This window comes from Martes martes, assembly GCF_963455335.1.
Source record: "Martes martes genome assembly, chromosome: 6".
Classification (NCBI taxonomy): Eukaryota; Metazoa; Chordata; class Mammalia; order Carnivora; family Mustelidae; genus Martes; species Martes martes.
In genome coordinates, this window is record NC_137893.1 from 8,009,523 (window position 1) to 8,033,375 (window position 23,853).

A 23,853-nucleotide genomic window follows, 5' to 3' on the forward strand; every position below is an offset into this window, starting at 1 on the left:
CCACAAGTGGCAGATCCGGGGAGACCTCCCTGGAAGAGTGGCAGTGATCTGCTGGGTTTGGAGACTCCAGGTGGGGCTGTGTGCCAGAGACAGAGATGCTCGGTCACAGGTCGGGTGAGCTCGGAGCACAGCCAGAGGCCAGGGAGATGGGAGTGACTGAGCGCTTTTCTTTGAGGGCGCACTGAGCAGTGGGGTCCTGAGCTCTCAGCTCCTCCGGACCAGAGACTGGGCAGCCGCCATTTTCATTCCTATCCTTCGGAACTCTACGGAAAGCGCTCAGCGAACAAAAGCTCCTGAGAGCAAACCTGAGCAGATTACTTAGCCCAGCCCCTGGCAAGGGCGGTGCAATTCCACCTTGGGCAAAGACACTTGAGAATCACTGCAACAGGCCCCTCCCCCAGAAGATCAACAAGAAATCCAGCCAAGACCAAGCTCACTTATCAAGAAGAACAGCGGAATTCCAGAGGAGGAGAAAGCAAAGCATAGAATTCATGGCTTTCTCCTCATGATTCTTTAGTCTTGCAAAGTTAATTAAATTTTTTAAATTTTATTTTTTTCTTATTCTAATTTTTTAAACTTTTTCCTCTTTTAACATTTTTTTTAAGATTTTATTTATTTATTTGACAGAGAGAGATCGCAAGTAGGCAGAGAGGCAGGCAGAGAGAGAGAGGAGCAAGCAGGCTCCCCGCCAAGCAGAGAGCCCAATGTGGGACTCGATCCCGGGACGCTGAGATCATGACCTGAGCCGAAGGCAGAGGCTTAACCCACTGAACCACCCAGGAGCCCATCTTTTAACATTTTTTAACTAGTTTATTTAAACAATACCTTTCGTAAAAAAAATCTTTTTGAACCTTCATTATCATAGTCATATTTTATCCCTCATTGTATCTAACTTTACTTTCTGTATACACATAGGGTCTTTTCTTCTAAAAATTTTTGGGATACAACTTCTAATTGATCAAAATATACCCTAAATCTAGCACAGGGCTTTGTTCTAGTCTCCAGCCTGAGCAAATTCTCTCCACTTTCTTTTTCTTTCTTTTCCCAACCAACTTATCTTATCAACTCCTTTTTTAGAAAAATTTTTTAAAATTTTCATCTTTATACTCATATTCCATCCCTTCATCATGTTTACCCTTATTTGTGTGTGTGTGTGTGTGTGTGTGTGTATGTATATGTATGTGTATATATATATATATATGTATATATATATATATATATAAATTTTTTTCTTTCTTTAAAATTTTGGGAGGTAGTTTCTTCTAAGAGACCAAAGTACTCCCAAAAGTAAGTGGGTGGCTCTGTTCTATTCGCCAGTCTAATGTTTATATTTTCTTTCTTTTTTCTTTGAACTTCTTTTTACCCCCTTTCTTCCCCCCATGATTTGGGTTCTCTTCTTATTTGGTTAACTCACATTTTTCTGGAATCTTTTGCCACGCTTTTAGTATTTCATTTTCTCCTTCATATATTCTTACTGGACAAAATGACAAGGTGGAAAAACTCACCACAAAAGAAAAGAACAAGAGGCAGTACTGATGGCTAGGGACCTAATCAATATGGACATTGGTAATATGTCAGATCTTGAGTTCAGAATGATGATTTTCAAGGTGCTAGCTGGGCTCAAAAAAGGCATGGGAGATATTAGAGAAATCCTGTCTGGAGAAATAAAAGCCCTTTCTGAAGAAATAAAAGAACTAAAATCTAACCAAGCTGAAATAAAAAAAGCTATTAATGAGGTGCAATAAAAAAAATGGAGGCTCTTACTGCTAGGATAAATGAGGCAGAAGAGAATGTTAGTGATACAGAAGACCAAATGATGGAGAATAAAGAAACTGAGCAAAACAGAGACAAACAACTACTGGACCACAAGGGGAGAATTCCAGAGATAAGTGATACCATAAGACAAAACAACATTAGAATAACTGGGATTCCAGAAGAAGAGGAAAGAGAGAGGGGAGCAGAAGGTATATTAGAGTGAATTATTGTAGAGAATTTCACTAATATGGCAAAGGGAACAAGCATCAACATCCAGGAGGCACAGAGAATCCCCCTCAAAATCAATAAGAATAGGTCCACACCCCATCATCTAATAGTAAAACTTACAAGTCTTAGTGACAGAGAAAATCCTGAAAGCAGCCCCAGACAAGAAGTCTGTAACATACAATGGTAAAGATTAGATTGGCATCAGACTTATCCACAGAGACCTGGCAGGCCAGAAAGAACTGGTGTGATATATTCAGAGCACTAAATGAGAAAAACATGCAGCCAAGAATACTATATCCAGCTAGGCTATCATTTAAAATAGAAAGAGAGATAAAAAGCTTCCAGTACAAACAAAAACTAAAAGGATTTGTAAACACTAAACCAGATCTACAGGAAATATTGAAAGGTGTCCTCTAAGCAAAGAGAGAGCCTAAAAGTAGTAGACCAGAAAGGAACAGAGACAATATACTGTAACAGTCACCTTACAGGCAATACAATGACACTAAATTCATATCTCTCAATAGTAACCCTGAATGTAAATGGGCTCAATGCCCCAATCAAAAGACATAGGGTATCAAAAGGGATAAAAAACCAAAGCCCATCAATATGCTATCTACAAGAAACTCATTTCAGACCCAAAGACACCTCCAGATTTAAAGTGAGGGGGTGGAAAACAATTTGCCATGCTAATAGACATCAAAAGAAAGCTGGGGTGGCAATCCTCATATCAGATCAATTAGATTTTAAGCCAAAGACTATAATAAGAGATGAGGAAGGACACTATATCATACTCAAAGGGTCTGTCCAACAAGAAGATCTAACAATTGTAAATATCTATGCCCCTAACATGGGAGCAGCCAACTATATAAACCAATTAATAACAAAATCAAAGAAACACATCAACAATAATACAATAATAGTAGGGGACTTTAACACCCCCCCCTCAGTGAAATGGACAGATCATCCAAGCAAAAGATCAACAAGGAAATAAAGGCTTTAAATTAAAAAAAAAAAAAAAGGCCTTAAATGACACACTGGACCAGATGGACATCACAGATATATTCAGAACATTCCATCCCAAAGCAACAGAATACACATTCTTCTCTAGTGCACATGGAACATTCTCCAGAATAGATCACATCCTGGGTCACAAATCAGGTCTCCGCTGGTACTAAAAGATTGGGATCATTCCCTGCATACTTTCAGACCACAATGCTCTGAAGCTAGAACTCAATCACAAGAGGAAATTTGGAAAGAATCCAAATACATGGAGGCTAGAGAGCATCCTTCTAAAGAATGAATGGTTCAACCAGGAAATTAAAGAAGAATTGAAAAAATTCATGGAAACAAATGAAAATGAAAACACACCTGTAAAGGCTGTCCTGAGAGGAAAATATATAGGGTTAAAAGCCTTTCTCAAGAAACAAGAAAGTTCTCAAGTACACAACCTAACTCTACACCTAAAGGAGCTGGAGAAAGAACAATGAAGAAAGCCTAACCCAGCAGGAGAAGAGAAATAATAAAGATCAGAGCAGAAATCAATGAAATAGAAACTAAAAAAACAATAGAACAAATCAAAGAAACTAGGGGCTGGTTCTTTAAAAGAATTAATAAGATTGATAAAACCCTGGCCAGACTTATCCAAAAGAAAAGAGAAAGGACCCAAATTAATAAAATCATGAATGAAAGAGGAGAGATCACAACCAACACCAAGGAAATACAAACAATTATAAGAACATATTATGAGCAATTATACGCCAGCAAATTTGACAATCTGGAAGAAATGGATGCATTCCTAGAGACATATAAACTGCTAAAACTGAACCAGGAAGAAAGAGAAAACCTGAACAGACTCATAACCAGTAAGGGCATTGAAGCAGTCATTAAAAATCTCCCAACAAACAGAGGCCAGGGTCAGACAACTTCCCAGGAGAATTCTACCAAACATTTAAAGAAGAACTAATTCCTATTCTCCTGAAACTGTTCCAAAAAAAAAAAAAAAAAAAAAGGAAAGAAAACTTCCAAACTCACTTTATGAGGCCAGCATTACCTTCATCCCAAAACCAGACGAAGACCCCATCCAAAAGGATTATTACAGACCAATATCCTTGATGAATACAGATTTGAAAATTCTCACCAAAATACTAACCAATAGGATCCAACAGTACATTAAAAGTATTATTCACCACGACCATGTGGGATTTATTCCAGAGCTGCAAGGTTGGTTCAACACTCGCAAATCCATCAATGTGATACAATACATTAATAAAAGAAAGAACAAGAACCATATGATCCTCTCAATAGATGCTGAAAACGCATTTGACAAAGTATAGCATCCTTTCTTGATCAAAACTCTTCAAGTATAGGGATAGAGGGTACATACCTCAATATCATCAAAGCCATCTATGAAAAACCCACAGCGAATATCATTCTCAATGGAGAAAAACTGAGAACTTTTCCGCGAAGGTCAAGAACATGGCAGGGATGTCCATTATCACCACTGCTATTCAACATAGTACTAGAAGTCCTAGCCTCAGCAATCAGACAACAAAAAGAAATTAAAGGCATCCAAATCGACAAAGAAGAAGTCAACCCATCACTCTTTGCAGATGATATACTTTATGTGGAAAACCCAAAAGACTCCACTCCAAATCTGCTAGAACTTGTACAGGAATTCAGCAAAGAGTCAGGATATAAAATCAATGCACAGATATCAGTCACATTTTTATACACCAACAACAAGAGAGAAGAAAAAGAAATTAAGGAGTCAATCCCATTTACAATTGCATCCAAAACCATAAGATACCTAGGAATAAACCTAACCAAAGAGGCAAAGAATCTATACTCAGAAACCTATAAAATACTTATGAAAGAAATTGAGGAAGACACAAAGAAATGGAAAAATGTTCCATGCTCATGGAGTGGAAGAACAAATATTGTGAAAATGTCTACGCTACTTAAAGCAATCTACACATTTAATGCAATCCCTATCAAAATACCATCCATTTTTTTTTCAAAGAAATGGAACAAATAATCCTAAAATTTATATGGAACCAGAAAAGACCTCGAATAGCCAGAGGAATGTTGAAAAAGAAAGCCAAAGTTTGTGGCATCACAATTCCAGACTTCAAGCTCTATTACAAAGCTGTCATCATCAAGACAGTGTGGTACTGGTATAAAAATGGACACATAGATCAATGGAACAGAATAGAAAGCCCAGAAATAGACCCTCAACTCTATGGTCAACTAATCTTCAACAAAGCAGGAAAGAATGTCCAATGGAAAAAAGACAGTCTCTTCAACAAATGGTGTTGGGAAAATTGGACAGCCACATGCAGAAATATGAAACTGGACCATTTCCTTACACCACACATGAAAATAGACTCAAAATGGATGAAGGACCTCAATGTGAGAAGGGAATCCATCAAAATCCTTGAGGAGAACACAGGCAGAAACCTCTTTGACCTCAGCCACAGCAGCTTCTTCCTAGCAACATCGCCAAAGGCAAGGGAAGCAAGGGCAAAAATGAACTATTGGGATTTCATCAAGATCAAAAGCTTTTGCACTGCAAAGGAAACAGTCAACAAAGCCAAACAGCATCCAACAGAATGGGAGAAGATATTTGTAAATGACGTATCAGATAAAGGACTAGTATCCAAAATCTATAAAGAACTTATCAAATTCAACACCCAAAGAACAAATAATCCAATCAAGAAATGGGCAGAAGACATGAACAGACATTTCTGCAAAGAAGACATCCAGACGGCCAACAGAATCATGAAAAAGTGGTCCACATCACTTGGCATCAGGGAAATACAAATCAAAACCACAATGAGCTACCACCTCACACCAGTCAGAACGGCTAAAATTAACAAGTCAGAAAACAACAGATGTTGACGAGGATGCAGAGAAAAGAGAACCCTCCTACACTGTTGGTGGGAATGCAAACTGGTGCAACCACTCTGGAAAACAGCATGGAGGTTCCTCAAAAAGTTGAAAATAGAACTACCCTATGACCCAGCAATTGCACTACTGGGTATTTACCCTAAAGATACAAACATGGTGCTCTGAAGGGGCACGTGCACCCGAATGTTACAGCAGCAATATCCACAATAGCCAAACTATGGAAAGAACCTAGATGTCCATCAACAGATGAATGGATAAAGAAGATGTGGTATACAAACACACACACACACATACACACACACACACACACACACACAATGGAATACTATGCAGTCATCTAAAGAATGAAATCTTGTCATTTGCGATGATGTGGATGGAACTAGAGGGTATTACACTTAGCAAAATAAGTCAGTCAGAGAAAAGCAATTATCATATGATCTCCCTGATATGAGGAAGTTGAGAGGCAACGTGGGGTGTTTGGGAGGTGGGAAAGGAATAAATGAAACAAGATGGGATCGGGAGGGAGACAAACCATAAGAGACTCTTAATCTCACAAAACAAACTGAGGGTTGCCTGGGGGTGGGGGCAGGGAGAGGTTGTTTGGGTTATGGACATTGGGGAAGGTATGTGCTATGGTGAGTGCTGTGAAATGTAAACTTGCAGATTCACAGATTTGTACCCTGGGGCTAACAATACATTATATGTTAATTAAAAAAAAAGAAAAAAGAAAAAAGAGAGAGCTTCTGGTTTGTACCTCACTGAGAGGATACTCTTCAAACCCCACACATGAGTAACTGACCAGCCTTCTTTCATAATCAGCCAGAATATCTTGTGCCAATATATAGCTGACTAGTTCCTTAAACTAAATTAATACTCTTTAAAAAAAAAAGGTTTTATTTATTTATTTGAGAGAGGGAGACAGAGATAATAAGAGAGAGCACGAGTGCTGGGGCGGGGGGAGAGGGAGAAGCCAACTCCCTGCTGAGCAGGGAACCTGATACAGGGCTTGATCCCAGGACCCTGGGATCATGACCTGAGCCAAAAAGGCAGATGCTTAACCGACTGAGCCACTCAGGTGCCCCTAAATGAATACTTTTAGGGTGAAGAGACTTTAAGGCTTATTTCACATGGTTTTTATGCTATTTTTCCCACAAAAGGGCCAGTGAAGATGTAAGCCAGCACCAGAGCAGGGGGATGGGAGATGTAAGCCAGGATGGCTAGTGTTGGGGAACATGCTTGAGGAGGGACCCAAAGTTCATACTCTTCCCAGTGGAGCAAGTTCTGAACCTCTGTGGTATATGAGGTCGAGCCTCCTGCACACCTACTCTGGTTCCTTGGTGTGGGGTGTAACACCTGACATGTGCTGGTCAGGAGATATAGCTAGCCTGAGATCCTTATGCTTGGTCATTGCCCTCAGGGATGCGAGTCCATTCATCTTGGGTAGCTCTCGGGAATTATTCTTAGAACTGTGCCTATGAATTCAATTTTATTCCATGATAATCCTGGGATATGAATAGATCAACCCACACTCCTCACACAGAATATATTGGCCATGTTTTTTTTTTTACCTGGTGGGATGGCTAATTTTACATGTCAATTTGGAAGGTGTTTTTTGGATGAAATTAACATTTAAATGGGTGAATTTGGGGTAGATTGCCTTCCATAATGTGGGTGGGCCTCATCCAATCAGCTAAGAACCTGAGTAGAACAAAAACTGACCTCCCAAGCAAGAGAAATTCTGCCAAAGATTGTTTTTGCACTGGATCCACACCATTGGCTGTCCTGAGTCTCCAGCCTGTTGGTTCACACTGTAGATTTTGGACTTGCCAGCCTCCATAATCCATGAGTCAATTCCTTATAATACATCTCTTTCTCTCTATATATGCAAATCATATCAATTCTGATTTCTTTTTTAAAAAAGATTAATTTGTTTATTTTGGAGAGAGAGAGAGAGAGAGAAAGAGCATGCAAGGGAGAAGGGGTGAGGGAGAGAGAGAATCCCATGCAGGCTCTCTGCTGAATATGGAGCCCAACACCCGGCTCAATTTCATGACCCTGAGATCGTGACCTGAGCAGAAATCAAGAGTTGGGCTCTTAACCAACTGAGCCAGGCAGTCGCCCCTCTCTTCTGTTTCTTAATACATCTCTTTCTGTCCATATATACAAATCATATCAAGTCTGTTTCTCTGGGGCCTCTGACCAATACACCTGGAGTAGTTATGATGGTTATTGATTCCCCTAAAGGGGTAGACATTGCATAGTCTTTATGGAGGGATCTGCTGGACTCTAAATATGGGGCCCCTTTCTTTTTACCCTCCTTCATTCTGGTTTCCCAGGCTTATGGTCAGCAAGGGTGGGAAGAGTCAGGTGACCTGATGCCAAAGGCAGCTTTAGGAAGCTGGGTTTTCACTGAGGCTGAGAGGCAAATGTGACTGAAAGCACAACCCAACATGAAAACAGAGGAGAAGTATCAAGCTCAGGTCCAGGAATTATGACCTGGGTCATATGCAAGAGATGAATCTGGAGATTAGATTTTACATTTTTTTCAGCCTGGAAATGTGCACAGCTAAATGACTACATCTTCCAGCCTTCTCTGTAGCTAAGTGTAGCCTTGTGCCTAAATTTTGAGTGGAATCTGTTGGGCAAAACTACTCCTTAAAAGGGAGATAGCTTGGCCCCAAACTTTTGTCCTTCCCCCTTCATGGGAAGGAGATGAGATGGCTGGTGCCCTCCAGAAACTATCATGCATCGTGAAGCAAATCTGGGGTCCTTGATCATTTCATGGTGCTGTCATCCCAGCCCTGGACTGCCTACTTCAGATTGCTTTTACATGAGGGAATGGATATGCTGTTCTGTGTTTGAGACACTCAGTCACTAGAACATGAATGTGATTAATTGGCTCAAAATGATTTCAGCTCAACCCATATTTTGCCTCCTCCAGCCAATATGTTGGTCGAACATGGTGGGTCTGAGTAGCCTTGGGAAGTTTATGCAAGGGAAATGCACAATGATGATGCCGGATGTGGCAGATGACATCCTGAGCTGGCTGGAGGAATTTGGGACAGACCCCAATGAACTGTAATCTAACCAATGCTGAATGAGTACTTCACATAGTGGCCAACAGAAAAGAAAAAAAGAGTCCTGTTTATTGGGTGTGGCAGACCAAGGAGCTAAAATACTTCTAATCTCCAGTATCCCCCAAATCCTTGGTCTCAATCCAGATACTCTCACAGTTGGTGTTGTCTTCTGGAAGGATGTAGCTGATACAGTTATGATGTTAGAGACACCAGACTTACTGTTACTAGCCCCGCCCCCCACCCCTAATTGTTGCTTGTTCAAAAAGGCATCTCCTGAGGGAGTCAGTTTAAGTATCAAAGTATCATCATCTGTACAAACTAGGAGTACATCCATGCAGCCTAACTGGGCTCAGTCACCTTACAGGGATATTTTGTTCTCACTAGAACAAGCCCTTTTATTAGAGACTGATCTGTCACTGAATTCTGTTATTTCATCCTTCAAAATGTCCTTTTCTTCCAGTTCTCAGAGCTAGGCGCTTAGGACCTCAGTTAGGATTCACAGAACAGCTTTCTAACTAGCTTGCCCTTCCTGATATCAATGCCAGACTACCTTGACTGAAAAACTACTTTATATCTCAGTTCAGCTGAAGTGCTTCTTAATTTCTGTAACCAATCATATGTTTGAGGTTTTTTTTTTTTTTTTAAAGATTATTTATTTATTTATTTGACAGAGAGAGAGAGAGGTCACAGGTAGGCAGAGAGGCAGGCAGAGAGAGAAGAGGAAGCAGGCTCCCCCCTGAGCAGAGCCGGATGCGGGCTTGATCCCAGTACTCTGAGATCATGACCTGAGCCGAAGGCAGAGGCTTTAACACACTGAGCCACCCAGGCACCCCCGTATGTTTGAGTTTTAAGCACATGTCTTACTTGCCTGCAACCTGATTTTCCTCCTTTACCGGGTCCCATATTCTTGGGTAGTTTCCCAACTGTCAGCAGCCACAGTGCTCTTGCTGAGAAGCCAGCTCAGTGGTTCCCGTTAGCTATTCCCCACCCCAAATCCTAGTCATCCTTGGGAAGGGCAGGGGTGGGGATGGAGGTGGAAGAGAGTAGCTGAAACTATTCAGGACCTACTCTCAGCTTCCTTTTATATTATTCTATTCAATAAGGACCTAACTTTTGCCAATAATAGTGTAAGGCTTTCCTAACTTCTGTATAAGGAGTCGTCACACAATTCAGGATTCTTTTTTTTTTTTTCACTGTGAAGAAAGCATTAGATGCAGCTCATCAGACACAGCAGGAAACAATCTTCTGTTGTACTTTTTTTAAAAAATAATATTCTGAGCTTTTGGTTCATGGAAGTCCCTCTGAACAAACTCAGGACCGGCCTGGTAACGCTTAGTCATCAAAAAAGAATGAACTTTCGGTTCTAATCCACGCTTTCACTTATTAACTGTGTGATCAGGGCAACCCGTTTAACTTCAGTGAGCTCATTACTGTCGTCTGGAGTCAACGATGCCTACTCTAGGAGTGAAATAAAGATAAATGCATATAAAGCCCGCAGCATAGTCCCTGGCACACTGTAGGCATTCAGTAACTCTACCATCGGGCCGCCCGGGTCCTGGCCCCGGTCCCAAGGTCAAATTCACTCGGAGAGAAAGGTCACTCCGGGCAGCGGTTGGAGGGGCACTGGCTCTACACCTTACCAGCGCCCGGGAAGGACCTTCCTTCCGGAGGGACCTCCCTAGACCGCTAGGGCGTGCCACGGCGGCTCACGGAACGGCCGCCTTCACCAGGGGCGTGGATGCGCCGGCCGCGGCCCCCCCCGGCGGGCCCGCGAGGGGGCGGGACTGCGGACCGTACCATCTTCCACCATGGGGGACGTAGAGCGCGGCCTTCCTTTTGGTCGCACGCCCAGAGCGGGCAAGTGGGGGCCGCCGTTCCTCCGGCCACCTGGGACAGGTCTCTTATACCCCTCGTTCTCGCATTCCCTGGGATCCGCGCGCGGGCTGGCTCTCGAGGGCAGACCCTGGGGCCGCGCGCCCCCCGGCGTGGGAGCGGGTGGGAGCGGCGGGCGCCGGGGGCGGAGCCCGTGGAGGTCGGCGGTGTCCTTGCGGCGCGGCCGGGGGTGCGCGTGTGTGTACGCCGGGCGGTCGGCGCGGCCACTCGAGCCCTGAGGTGTAGTCCGCGGCCAGAGCTCACCATGTTGTCCCGGGCAGCGCGCAGGTGAGGCGCCCGGACCGCGTGGCGTAGCGGAGACGGGTCACGGCCCCGAGGGCGAAGGGTCCCCCTGCCTGCGTGCCCGCGCCGGCGCGGCGGGTCCCGGGCACCTTCGAGGCCCCGGGGTCGCGGAGAAGCGGCGGGCGGTCGTGCCTGAGGGCAGGTGTCCACCGAGCGCTTCCGGCTGCCGCGTTGGTGTAACGCTTCAGGGAATGTGGAGGGGGGAGCGAGCAAGCGGCAGAAAGGCCCAGATGACGCTGGGTCTGCGTAGACGCGTGAGCGAATCGGTCCGTGTCCCGTGTCTGCTCTCTTTGCAGCGCGAGCAGGACGCTGGTGCCGGCGCTGGCGTCGCTGGGTTCCCGGCAGAAGCACAGCCTCCCCGACCTGCCGTACGATTATGGCGCCCTGGAGCCTCACATCAGCGCCCAGATCATGCAGCTGCACCACAGCAAGCACCACGCGACGTACGTGAACAACCTGAACGCCGTCGAGGAGAAGTATCTGGAGGCGCTGGAGAAGGGTAGGTGCGGGGCTGCGGGGCGCTGAGCGAGGCGTGGCCGCGGGCGAGCCAAGGCCCTTCGGTGCGGGAGAGCGGCTCCGCGTGTCCTGGAATTGACGCGGGGTCAGAATTCGCAGGGAAAGCGGTCATTTTGTGCGGAGCTGAACCAGGCTTGTGTGTATCTGCTAGTGTTTAGAGTTCAGTATTATGATAGAATACGGACTTACACTTTTCTTTTTTCCTGAAGAGCCCAGTTGACAAAACCAGTAAGAAGTGTGTGGACTTTGTGTGTCTGGGGCGTGCGTGTACGAGAATCTGTGTTTTAATGTCTCTGTGCAAAATCGTATTACACTTTCCAGCCCGTTCATCAGTGGTTTGCACGAGAAGAGTAATTGACAGGTATCGCTTAATAAGCTGCCGGGTTGGAAGATGTTTTGTTTCTTTATTTTTATTGACTTTAGGTCCTCTGAAATTTGCTGAGTAAATTTCAGACCGTGACGTCTTGTTGACTGGGGGCATCTAGTGGGAAAATGTAGTATTTCAGCCTCATTGCATGAGGTAATTGGCTAAACAAAAACAAGAGGAAGTTGCCACATTCTGGAAGATTTGTAACAGGAACCTTTTTTGGGAGGGGGGGGGAGTTTCATCATTTGTACGGGAAAGGGGTTTTAGAAAATAACAAATTCGGGAAAGATATGCTGACGATGACAAGGTGGGGAATATCCCAATTGCGAAATAATTTTCTGCATGACAACACCTGACAACTTGAACCTTTCTCTTCAGTATTTTAAAAACAACTTAATTTCGGTCCTTTTCTTGTGCAATCAAACCTTTACTTGTTTTCATGAAAGTTACTGAAAAAAAAAAAAAGCTGTATATTATGTTGTGTTATATTGACTGTAAATTAATAAGCACCGGTAGAGTTTTCTTTTATTTAAAAAATTATATGTATTAAAGACTGTTGAAGAACTAAATTTCCATGTTTGAGAATTTGGGGCAACAATATTAAGTGAAATAACATCATCAATCTCATTATAGGTAGGTAAATAAATACTTTTCAAACAAAAGTATTTAACTTTTATTGTACTTAACAGGAAAAAAATTGAATTGAAACTGAAGAAAATGTTGACCTTAAGAATAGTATTTTTATTTTTATTTATTTATTTATTTATTTTAAAAAAGATTTTATTTACTTATTTGACAGACAGAGATCACAAGTAGGCAGAGAGGCAGGCAGAGAGAGAGGGGGGGAAGCAGGCTCCCTGCAGAGCAGAGAGCCCGATGTGGGGCTCGATCCCAGGACCCTGAGACCATGACCTGAGCTGAAGGCAGAGGCTTTACCCACTGAGCCACCCAGGCGCCCCTATTTATTTATTTTTTAAAGATTTTATTTATTTATTTGACAGATCAGAAGTAGGCAGAGGGAGAGGAGGAAGCAGGCTCCCTGCCGAGCAGAGAGCCCAATGTGGGGCTCCAACCCAGGACCATGAGATCATGACCTGAGCTGAAGGCAGAGGCTTTAAGCCACTGAGCCACCCAGCACCCCCAAGAGTAGTACTTTTTTTTTTTTTTTAAAGATTTTATTTAATTATTTGACAGACAGAGATCAGAAGTAGGCAGAGGGAGAGGAGGAAGCAGGCTCCTTGCCGAGCAGAGAGCCCAATGCGGGGCTCCAACCCAGGACCATGAGATCATGACCTGAGCTGAAGGCAGAGGCTTTAAGCCATTGAGCCACCCAGCGCCCCCAAGAGTAGTACTTTTTTTTTTTTTTTAAAAGATTTTATTTGTTTATTTGACAGACAGAGATCAGAAGTAGGCAGAGAGGCAGGCAGAGAGAGAGGGGGAAGCAGGCTCCCCGTTGAGCAGAGAGCCTGATGCGGGGCTCGATCCCAGGACCCTGGGATCATGACCTGAGCTGAAGGCAGAGGCTTTAACCCACTGAGCCACCCAGGTGCCCCAAGAGTAGTATTTTTAAAAGCAGATTGTAATACCCCCCACATTTCTGTTATTATTATTACTGTTTTTTAAAAAAGATTTTTATTTATTCATTTTTGACAGACAGTGAGAGAGGGATTGCAAGCAGGGGGAGTGGGAGAGAGAGGGAGAAGCAGGCTTCCCACCGAGCAGGGAGCCTGAGGCAGGGATAGGTCCCAGGACCTTGGGATCATGACCTGAGCCAAAGGCAGACGCCTAACAGCTGAACCAGGCGCCCCCTATTTTTTAACATAAACTCTATATCCAGTATGGGACTCGAACTCACAATCTCAAGATTGAGTCATATTCTCTACCAACTGAGCCCGCCAGGAACCCCCGAATTTGTATTAAAATTTATTTATTTATTTATCTATTCAATTACTTGAGAGAGAAAGAGAGAGAGAACATAGGCAGGGAGGAGGGGCAGAGGGTGAGGGAGAAGCAGACCTCCTGCCAAGCAGGGAGCCCGCCAAGCAGCTTGGTCCCAGGACCCCGGGATCTCCACCTAAGTTGAGGGCAGATACTTAACTGACTGAGCCACCCAGGCACCTCTGTATTAAAATTTAAAAATAACGAAGTAGGGACGCCTCAGTGGCTCCGTCGTTAAGCATCTGCCTTTGGCTCGGGTCATGATCCCAGGATCATGGGATCGAGTCCTGCATTGGGCTCCTTGCTCATTGGGGAGCCTTCCTCTCCCTCTGCCTGCTGCTCCCCCTGCTTGTGCACATGCTTCTCTCTCTCTGACAAATAAATGAATAAAATCTTTAAAAAAATGGTGAAATAAACTTTAAGAGATTGAGATTATTAAGCTAGTTTTCAATAAGCATGTTTCTTTCCCATTAGAAAAATTTAGTTACTGTTGATTGGTTAAAAAACAATATAAAACCTACATTTTATTATACAAATAATTATATACAAATTATTCCAGGGTGATTTTCCTGGAATAATTTCTAAGGGGGACACTGATCTATAATAAAATTATACTGTGAACATAATAACAAGAAGTTAGCATCTTAAAACAACTCTCCAAGATGATCTGTGTATTCTGAGGTCACTTGGCCCGTTTCTCCTCTCTGAGGTATGCCCTAAGAGCAGATTAGAGAACTTTTTCTATTATGTGAACTCCCTAAGCACACAGCTCTCCGTGGTTCCTGCGTCTTCCACGTGGTCTCTTAGTATTTTGTGAATAATAAGCACTTGGGACTTAATTGAACAAGGGAATTGCCATTTTCCCTAATAGTTAATCTTAGCTTCTTAAAGGCAGGAAAAGAATATTTTATTTTGCTTTCTTATTAGCAAGGTAGGAAAAAAGTTTTCCAATGTGACTTTTTTTATATAGGTATCAGATAATTAATTTTTTTTCCATAAATACTACATTTAATATATTCCGTTATCTAGTCAATCAAACATTTATTGAGTGCCTGATATGTAGAAGGCGATATATTGGCCCCTGGGACACAGCAGTGCACTGAAGTCCTTAGTACTGGAGCTTTTGTTCTAGTGGGGAGACAGATGGACAAGTAAATATGTAGTGGTATGCCAGGGCTGTAAGTCCTATCGAGAAACAAGTTGGGGAACTGGTGAAAACTGCCCATTTGTATTGTGGTTTGTGAAGGCTCCATTGATGAGGTTGACATGTCCGTGGAGACATGAAGGACAAATGTGGGAATGAGCCACGAGGCTCTCTTCGGGAAGAGTACTCCAGTCCAGGCGACGGCAGTCAGTGGAAACCCTAAACTGGGAGCAGGCTGAGCTGCTTTTGTAAGTGCAGGGAGGCCAGTGTGGCTGGAGCTGGGCCAACGAGGAAATGCAGGGTCAGATGACGTGCATCTCGGAAGCTGATTATAGGGACTTGGGGTTCACTCTGAGTGAGAGGAGCAGCCTTTGGAGGGGTTTGACTAGAGGAGTGCCTCGGTAGTGTGGGGTCTAGAGGAGCTCTCTGGCCAGTGGTGAGAACAGAGAGTAGGGGGCATGTGTGGAAGCAGGAGACCGTTGTGGGCTATGGTGGCACAGATGCAGGTAGGTTGATGATGCTGGTCTGCCCCAGAAGTACGAAGAAGGGATTGGTTCTGGATCTTTTTTAAAGGTAGAGCTGGCTTTGCTGGTGGATATGTTGGTGGGTTGAACATGGTGTGTGGGGAAAGGAGTAAGAAATGACTAAGTACACAGACCTGTACCCTTGAAACAAATAATACAGCATATGTTAATTAAAAAAAGAAAGAGAGAAATGACCTAGTTATCAAAAATGTCCTGAGAAAACAGCTGGCACTTGCTGGGATGGGGAAGGCCATTGGGTAAGTTTGGGAGTGAAAATCCGGAGTTGGGTTTTGAATATGCTGAATTTTTTGTTGATGGAACATTGAACTGTTTGCCAATGAAGAGTTGTCTATCTAGAAAATGAGAGTTGAAAATCTACCATTTAAAAAAAATGTTTTTATTTGTTTTTAGTAAGCTCTACCTCCCGTTATGGGGCTTGAACTCATCACCTTAGGACCGAGAGTTGTGTGCTCTACTGACGGAGTCAGCCAGGTGCCCCAGAAAACTTACCATTTAATCTGTTTATGGAACCACACATACCCTCATTTCACTGTTTTCTATTTTTGTTTTCATTATTGCTGAAATCTTTAATATCCAGGAAAACTTTGAGTTCTTTGGAGCTCAGGAAAGAATTTTCTGCATGCACCCCCTGCTGGGCCACTCATGAGTTGTTCAGGACATGAATTGAACTGAAAATCCACCGGGACAAATAATTTTTGAAGAAAATCTTGTGTGTGTGTGTGTGTGTGTGTGTGTATGTGTGTAAATTGTGGAATTTTAGGACAGATAGGGATGTTACAGATAAGCTAGTCCAATTATCAGATGTTTTTCTAAAGAAAATGGTATATAGAATGTTTGAAAAGTAACAATTAGAAAAAAAATGTTTGCCTCTTTACATTACAGGTGACATTACAACTCAGGTAGCTCTTCAGCCTGGGCTCAAGTTCAATGGTGGAGGCCATATCAATCATTCCATCTTCTGGACCAACCTGAGCCCTAAGGGTGGTGGAGAACCCAAAGGTTCGTAGATATTGGTGTAGTCTTAGCTACGTTTTGTGCACAATAGCAATGCCGGTTGCTTTTCATATATTAATTCTTATGTTACTTAGTGGCATATTTTTCATAGCAAGGAGTATAACGAAGTTGTAACTTTGAATGGGACTCGTGTAGGAATGGAGACCATTCAGGTAGTTATGTCATCAGCTTTTTTTGTATACACATACGATGTCAGATATGATGTCAAGTTCTGGTTGAAATGTACTGTACTTTACATCAGAACAATACTGGTAAACAGATTTTAGAGAAGTTGAGCAACCTGGGAGTAGGTCAGATACTTAATCATTCTGTACCTACCTTCTTCATCTGTATGACACAGGGACAATAATAGGCTGTTTCGAAAACTAAATAACTTATCAAACGTAAAATGCTTAGAATAGTACCTTTTGCTGTTATTTTCCTGCTCTTCCTAACTGATAAAAAGTCAGTTGTCCCAGAAAATGAGATTCTCCAGAACACCTGGAGGGTAAATGAGGGGACTGCAGAGCCAATGGTTTGTTCGCTCTGGTGGGTTTACTTGACTTCCTGTGTCTCTTCTGGAGGCCCAGATGACTTAATTACCCTCTTCATCCCGGGGAATGGATGGGGCGGAAGTAGAGCTCTCCCTGTCTCTGGGCTTGTGGCATACACCTTAAGTTTCTGTGGATTTGTTTGTTTGTTTTTAATTGTTTTTTGGAAGTCATCTTAGGTGCTTGTACTAAGCTATTTCATTTGGAAGTAAAGATTAAGGGAGAGTAAATCTGGCAAGCTGGGCATTTCTTTTCTTTTTTTTTTTTTTTTTAAAGATTTTATTTATTTTTTTGTCAGAGAGAGAGAGAGAGAGCGCGAGCACAGGCAGACAGAGTGGCAGAGGGAGAAGCAGGCTCCCTGCGGAGCAAGGAGCCCGATGTGGGACTCGATCCCAGGACGCCGGGATCACGACCCGAGCCGAAGGCAGCCGCCCAACCAACTGAGCCACCCAGGCATCCCTGGGCATTTCTTTTTATGGGTTAGGTCTGCAGATGGGTTAGGTCTAATACTTTTGAGGTTTTGGGATTAGTAGAATGTCAGATACGCCCATATTCAGCCAACAGGTCTTGGTTCTCTGACACTTTGGGTTATCTGTACCATTTTATTATTTGTGCTTATAATAGGTAATTACTTTAAACCAGTCGAATCAGAAGTGATATTTTTGGCCTACTTGATTTGATGTGCTCAATCTAGAATTGTATGTCACATTGGTACAGAATAAAAGGACTATTGCTCTTACAGTGTACCCTTTGGTAATAAAAGACAAAAATCACTGTTTTTAAAATTACATGATTGTCGGGACGCCTGGGTGGCTCAGTTGGTTAAGCGGCTGCCTTCGGCTCAGGTCATGATCCCAGCATCCTGGGATCGAGTCCCACATCGGGCTCCTTGCTCGGCAGGGAGCCTGCTTCTCCCTCTGCCTCTGCCTGCCACTCTGCCTGCCTGTGCTCGTTCACTCTCTCTCCCTCTCTCTCTCTCTGACAAATAAATAAATAAAATCTTTAAAAAAAAAAAAAAAATTACATGATTGTGGTAGGAAAGATCTTGACTGCCTTGGGGAAGAACCAAATAACAGCCATAAAATTTTATTCCCAAATTGAGACAGAACAGGTAGCGTAGAAGTTGAAGTAAAATTTTCTGTTGAAGGGAAATGAAACTAATGGAAAATATTATTTCTTTTCTGATGGAAATAGCACAGTGAGGAAAGAAATCCCTCTAATGTGGTTCAGTAACACCTGAATTACAGTTGTGAGACCTTATGATGCTAGTGTCAGGGAAGGAGTAACGTTGGGGCTCACTGGGTTACGTTATGTTTTCCAGGTGTTGTCTAGTTCGTATCTTGTGCCTCATGACAGGCATATTTTACTATATGTAATAAAATTGTTTATCGTTGCAGTATGTTCACTTGTGGGTCTTTCTGGATTTTTTTTTAATAGGAGAATTGCTGGAAGCCATCAAACGTGATTTTGGTTCCTTCGACAAATTTAAGGAGAAGTTGACCACTGTATCCGTTGGCGTCCAAGGCTCAGGTTGGGGTTGGCTTGGTTTCAATAAGGAACAGGGACGCTTGCAGATTGCTGCTTGTTTTAACCAGGATCCGCTGCAAGGAACAACAGGTTAGGTTTGAAAATTGATTCATATTCATTAGTGTGAGATGGTTCACGGTAAAGCATTTACGTTGAAATAAGGAACACGAGCAGTGATTAAACCTATCTTGAGCATGTCCTAATGTGAGTAAATCTTAACAGCTGATAGTACTCTGAGTCTCCTATGAACAAAAATGCTTTAAGAGCCCTTGATGTTTTGCAAAATTAGCACATGTAATTTTACAGATACATTAACAAAACATGTTTTGAACATAAACTCTGCTTCACTTGACAGAGAATGCATACCAGCTTACATAATTACATGCACTGAAATTAGATAAACACCACACAGGAGGATAAGACCTGGAAGCCGAGTCTGACCTTAGACCTTGGACTGTCAGCCCGTCTGCTGAGCACCTGTGGTCAGAGTAGCACTAGAGCTCCGATTTCCAGACTTCTGCCTTTTGGGGGGTTTTGGTTTTGGTATAGGAAAATATTTGGCTTAGAAGGTCCAGGTGGGCTCACCAAATCCTTTTTCATTTTGAGGCGGATTAAATCACAATGTCTCTAGGAAATAGTCACAAGGCATCCAGCAGTTAGTTGGAACTTTGATCTGCAGTGTAACTGACTTGCAGTGACATTTCAGTGTCCATCACCAGTAGTTCTCAGCCCCGTTTTCTGCCTCTATGCATGTCCACAGACTTGCTTACGTCCCTCACTGCCCTAGATAAATTCAGAATTAGCCAGGATCTAATGGCTCTTTTGGCAAAGTGAGATGCTGGAGAACGCTGTGGAGAGTCGGGTTTATCTTTGAAGGTGCCTGACAGACGAGGCTGTGATTTCCAGGTAAACCCTGGCCATACCTGCTTCTCTTCCACTTGAGGAAAGCCCATTGGAATGAAAATCAATGAAAGTCATGGAAGTATATAGAGAGGAAAAATCATTTATGAACTTTGTTACCTTAATTACTCGCAATACATGATTAGTGACAAACTTCTCCACTGCTCAAGACCTACTGGTTGGTACTTGTTTTCCCGGAGGAGAGCTGTCATTTAGTTTGAGAGTTTTTGAAAATGAGTGTTGTAGAAGTAATTCCTTCTTTACACTATTTAATTTCTGCAAACAGTGTCTCTTTTTCTTTGGTCCTGTTTAGTTTCCTTTGTTAACTTATTATTTCTGTTAGTGTCTCACAAATGTTCTGTATTCTCTGAGACTAACATTATTAGCCTTGGGAGCAGAGCAGGTTCTCCTAAAACTCCGCTGACTGCTTCGGAAGGTCCTCAACCACCCCCACAAACATAGTACCTTACTGATCCCCCCCCCCCCCCAAGAATTGGCTCATGGGTAGATTTGCTGGTACTTCAAGAACAGCTCTTAAAATATTATACTTAATTTTCCAAACTCTTATTTTAAATTTTTCACTATCACATTTTCTTCCAAAGACTAAAATTAAAAAAAAAATTATATTTATTCTTGGCAAATTTCCTCTTTGTAAAAGAAACTGAAAAATGGATGGGAATGTTGTAAAGGGCAATTTTGTGTGCATAGAAGAAAGTTGGAGTCACGTTTTAGATTGAAATTCATAGTTTTTGCTTTTTTCCCCCTTCTCTCCAATAGGTCTTATTCCACTACTGGGGATCGATGTGTGGGAGCACGCTTACTACCTTCAGTATAAAAATGTCAGACCGGATTACCTAAAAGCTATTTGGAATGTAATCAACTGGGAGAATGTAACGGAGAGATACATGGCTTGCAAAAAGTAAAACATGATCATTACAATGAGCAAAATAAGCTTCTCACGACTATTTTTGTAGTAGTGCAGAGTACCGTAGTATGCCAGTAAGCTGCTCTTTTGTAGCATTTCTTAATGTAGCTTGTTCAAGCATTTGATGAACATGATTTAATGCTATGAATTTCTTCTTTTCAAATTTTGCTATTGGGCAACTGAAAATAGTAAGTGCTTTGTTTGATTTAGTCTTTTGGTTGAACATCTTCTTCCGAGAGCTGAAACAGCCAGCAGGTTATAATCGCCGTCATAAAACTGTCAAAAAGATCTCATCCCTGTCCTCTTAGGACCTCTGGGGAAGCCTTTTTGCTCCTGTTCTGTTGCACTTGTAGAAAACCTGTCCTTTGCCCAGTTGTTTAACGATAAAAGGTTAAATTTGTTTCCCAAGGGAAATGTTCAGTTTTTCTATTGAAAATTGCTCTTTTTTGTAAGTAATCTGTCTAGTAGTACTTGTGGTAGATATCACCCGTGGGCCTTTAATTATCTTTGGTCACATGTTTCACAAGGTTAACACCATTTGGTCTTTTAAAAAAAATCACTTGATTGATAATTGAGAATTGCTCTATTATGAAAAGGAAATAGTCATGCGTTTGAATTTTTCTGTTGGGAGAAATAAGACTTTTATGTGGAATCTTGTCATCAAACAGAAATATGTGTTAGGTGACTGCTCAAAGGGGACAAACCTGGGCCTTATTGATAAAACGAATGTTGGGGATGAGGCCACAGACCGTTCTGGCCAAGCACTTGCCCCCCTATCTCTGCCCTGTTCATGAGCACCCCTCTGCAGAGCAGCAGCCTGGGTCGGGTGCTGCCTTCCCAGAGCGGCAGGTGGTTGGTTTCTGGATGTGGTCAGCGGCACATCCCTGCACAGGAACATTGCTTTTCAAAGACTTGTTTTTGAGTTATTCCATCATATTTGATCTTTTCTTTTAAACAAATGCATGGTCACTATAGAAGCTTTATATTATATAGTCCTTCAAGTAAAGGAAAGTGATACCCATAATCCAGTGACACAGCCTGTCAAATTGTGTTCTTGTTTCCTGCTTGCAGGTGGGACTGTTCAAATGTAGCAGGGAGCCTCTTGTAATTTGGCCTAAATTGTCATGCGTTCCATGTTTCATCATTTCCCTTATTTTGGGGGGCTGTATAATTGGACACTTGCTAATTTATTTTACAGTTCTGTTACTGAATATTTCAGTGGTTTCTAATTGTTATTTATTCAGATAATGCTGTGGTGAGCAACCCACATAGATTTTACCTTCCGTGGGAATATTTTTTCTATATAGATTTTTTTCTTATGCCTAATTAGTAACTGAATGTTTTCCCGAGTTAGTATATTATTTTTTCCCCAAGTTTATTCTATTTTTTTGGCATGGAAAAATGGGGTAACTTAGCAGTTTCAATATTGAAGACTGAAGTTTAAAAAAATTAAATTTAAGGCACTTTTCTTTTAGAATTCAATTAGAAAGTATTTAGGTTTTCTGAATTGTCGGCGGCATTGATGAGAGTAGTGATAGCTGCGTGTGTGCTTGTGGATTGAAGACACTGTGGGGACTAGGATTGCCGTCCTTCTTCTCCCGCAGTGAAGTGACTTCATGGAGTCAAATCAGAGCCGTGCTTACCGCTTGCATGTGTACACATGTATGCATGCATGCCTGTACGTACATATGCAGACACACACGTATATATGGATATATACACACATACATGTATAAGCAAGGCAGTGAACTCTGTGTAAATGGACCATTAAACAAGTGGATCCTTTCTGAAAGATGGCATTTTGAACACAAGTAGTCTGCCAGATCCTGGTTTGTATTGAGCCAGCAGGTACGCAGAGATTACTGATTCATATAAAGCTTTTTGACTTTTATTAAGCTTTAAGATTTCAAAAAAAATTCAATGCTGAAATTTCTATGGGGCTCTATTTTTGCTCTGATTTTGTGTTGAGGGAACAAGGGAAAGCATGCTGTTCTTCCCTAAGGTTTTGTTTTTTCCCTCCCCATTAGATAGATTTTAAGAGACTAAGATAATTTACAGATAAAGATTTTAATCATTTGACAGAAAATGAGACCTCAAGATTTTGTTTAGCCCTGTTACTCATAATAGAAAAGAAATTAGAAAAAGTAAAAGGCATTTCTTCTGAAATGAACCAAGCATTCATTGTTCATCCAGGAGGGATCTTTGTGACCGACTCAGCAGTGCTTGTTCTAATCTTAAATGTGCTTCAAACATCATAGTGTGATTAGTGCTGCAAGAAAACAGGGCACAAGACAAATAACGTCTCAAGTAGAATCTGCTGCTGGAACTGTTGTGTGATAATTAGACTTGGAGGTTGAGAAACTACAGATTTTACTGCACACCTCAAATTCATGATCCTAAAATGAGATTTGAGTTTCTAGTGATTATATATTTAAAAAAATAACATCACGATGATAAAATTAAGATTGATGTGTGTTGTGAGTCATCTAAAACTAGTTCTAAATACAAATTTTATTTCCTGTTTTAATTGCACTGGGAAAGCTGTTAGGTAGAAGTTTTATAAATCACTGTTTCTCATTTTCAGTCATACCTAACGGTTGGGCAAGCTGATGGCCTATCTCTGAAAGCACACATCAAACCTGGGATGCATTAAAAATCCTATAAGGTCTTGGATAGTTTTCATTTAATTATCCATTAGAGAAACATTTATTTTCCTATTGTGTGAAGTTTTTTGATTGTTAATAAAAGAATCTGTCAACTATCAAAAGAGGTCTTGCATTGTGCTTGTGTGTCAAAATAATCTTAAAATGCTTTATCATTTTTACTGCTTTCCTGTGGGACAGGGATAATAAATAAAAGGTCATTGCAATTTTACTCTTAAAACTCAGAAGGCATATGAAGTCTATTCATATCTGTAGTAATAGCTGAAAATGTAATACTGTAATACTTTAGATACTAAATTATAAAGTTAGAACATCTTCAAACACTAACCAGACAGAACATTGCCTTGGGGTGCCTGGGCTGTTCAGTCATTTGGACTTTTGACTCTTGGTTTTGGCTCAGGTCATAATCTCAGGGTCATGGTGTCAAGCCCCCCTGTGTGTTGGGCTCTGTGCTCAGTGGGGAGCCTGCTTGAGATTCTCTCTCCCTGTGGCCCTCCCCCTTTGTGCTGTCCCTTGCTTGTGCTCACTCTCTCTTTCAAATAAATGAATAAAATCTTTAAAAAAAAATATTGCCTTAACTATGTACAGCACATCTTGTGATAAAAAGGCTGTTTACTTTTTTCCGTAAAGTTCTGGATAACTG

General features: G+C 42.0%; 1 protein-coding gene across 1 annotated transcript; it reads left to right on the forward strand.

Moving 5' to 3' along the window:
* The first annotated feature begins 10,996 nt into the window (after window positions 1-10,996).
* On the forward strand, window positions 10,997-23,314 carry SOD2 (superoxide dismutase 2). The gene is made up of 5 exons (XM_080806494.1): window positions 10,997-11,126; window positions 11,438-11,640; window positions 16,534-16,650; window positions 18,633-18,812; window positions 20,400-23,314. The coding sequence occupies exons 1-5, from the start codon at window positions 11,104-11,106 to the stop codon at window positions 20,543-20,545; spliced, it is 669 nt and encodes a 222-aa protein (XP_080662620.1). The 5' UTR covers window positions 10,997-11,103; the 3' UTR covers window positions 20,546-23,314.
* The last annotated feature ends 539 nt before the right edge of the window (window positions 23,315-23,853 follow it).